Source organism: Plectropomus leopardus, unplaced genomic scaffold (genome assembly GCF_008729295.1).
Source record: "Plectropomus leopardus isolate mb unplaced genomic scaffold, YSFRI_Pleo_2.0 unplaced_scaffold20136, whole genome shotgun sequence".
Taxonomy (NCBI): Eukaryota; Metazoa; Chordata; class Actinopteri; order Perciformes; family Serranidae; genus Plectropomus; species Plectropomus leopardus.
In genome coordinates, this window is record NW_024621758.1 from 1 (window position 1) to 1,333 (window position 1,333).

General features: G+C 39.5%; 1 protein-coding gene across 1 annotated transcript; it reads right to left on the bottom strand.

Annotated features, from left to right (window-relative positions):
- Window positions 1-203: 203 nt before the first annotated feature.
- Window positions 204-846, bottom strand: LOC121965469 (ADP-ribosylation factor-like protein 13B; the record flags this gene model as incomplete). Its single annotated transcript, XM_042515613.1, has 3 exons — window positions 204-309; window positions 432-684; window positions 776-846. Coding segments are annotated over 3 exons (430 nt in total), but the record flags the coding sequence as incomplete, so codon positions are not given.
- Between the last annotated feature and the right edge of the window lie 487 nt (window positions 847-1,333).

The window sequence follows — 1,333 nt, forward strand, 5'->3', positions numbered from 1 at the left end:
CTTTATGTGTTCTCCCAGCAGGATTGGTAATTTGTTAATGTGGGTAATGAGGTCAAAATTAGGAAGTTTGTGTTTGAATTTGGGGAAATATTTCGTCCGGGCTGGCTGGAGTTTTGCACATTCTGTTGTTCTGTCGGTCACCCTGAAAAGTCTGTTTCAGTGTCTTCGAGAGATTTATGTATTTTGTGACCATTAATACTCACTATATGGCACAAAGAGCGGCTCTGGTTGACCAGCTTCTCCAGTGAAAGAATCTCAATCAGCTCATTTCCCAGCAGAGCGTTCATTTTGTCCTGTTTGTTGGCCAACCTGAAAAAAAAAGGCTTCAGTTACCCAGTGATCAGTTATTTGGTGTTTCCCTCAACTGGCCACTAGAGAGCGCTGTTTACTCTGCACACACATAAGGTAGCTATAAAGCTTAATATAATTACACTAATAGCGGTTTCCCGGCCACTCTGGGTTGTTTCAGCAGGTCGGCGAGAACCTCTTTGACCTCCTTTATCCTCTGCCTGTCACAGGAGTCCACCACAAAGATGATCCCATGTGCCTCCCCACAGAGCTCCCTCCAGGCTCCTCTGGACTCTGCTGAACCCCCCACATCCAACAAGCTGACCAGGTAGTTCTCCACCTGCAGCTCGTTTCTGACGCAGCCATGGGTGGGTCCTGCCTCCACACCATGCGGCACTGAAAAGATCAGGAGGTAAAACACAGGTAGATTATTAGTGGTGATTCTTCTTTAAGCACTTCCAGAGTCTTAAAGTCACTGTTGAATTACCTCTTAACATCCCTCTGACGGAGGATGTTTTTCCTGCTTTGTCAAGACCAACCACCAGAATGGTCACTTTCCTGCAGAGGAGCACACACAGTGTAGAGTTTCACTTAAAGAGCTTAAGGAGCTAACTTACAGCTGTAAATTAACCCTTTAAAACCTGGGTCGACATCAGTTTTCTTGTACAGCATTCAGATGCCTTTCACAAGCATTTAAACCTCTGAAACCTGAGAAAACTGGTTTGATTTCATTCAAAAACTGAAAATTATGTAAAAAGGTGACAAGAAACTGATCTGAACATTATCTTTGGGGTGATTATGAGATATTATCAACAAGGACAAATGTCCACAAAACAATATTTATAATTCTCTAAACTATATTTTAAGAACTATGTTACAGAAAAAAGAGGAAATATAATTATTAAATGTATTTAATTTTTTTGTATTTTCTTGATTTCCTTTTTTGTTTTTTGTTTTTTACTTTTGTGTATATTTTAAGGTAATTTTTCTTTCTTTTCTTTTTTTTTTTTTTTTTTACAAATGTATTGCTTATTTTCAGATTCTT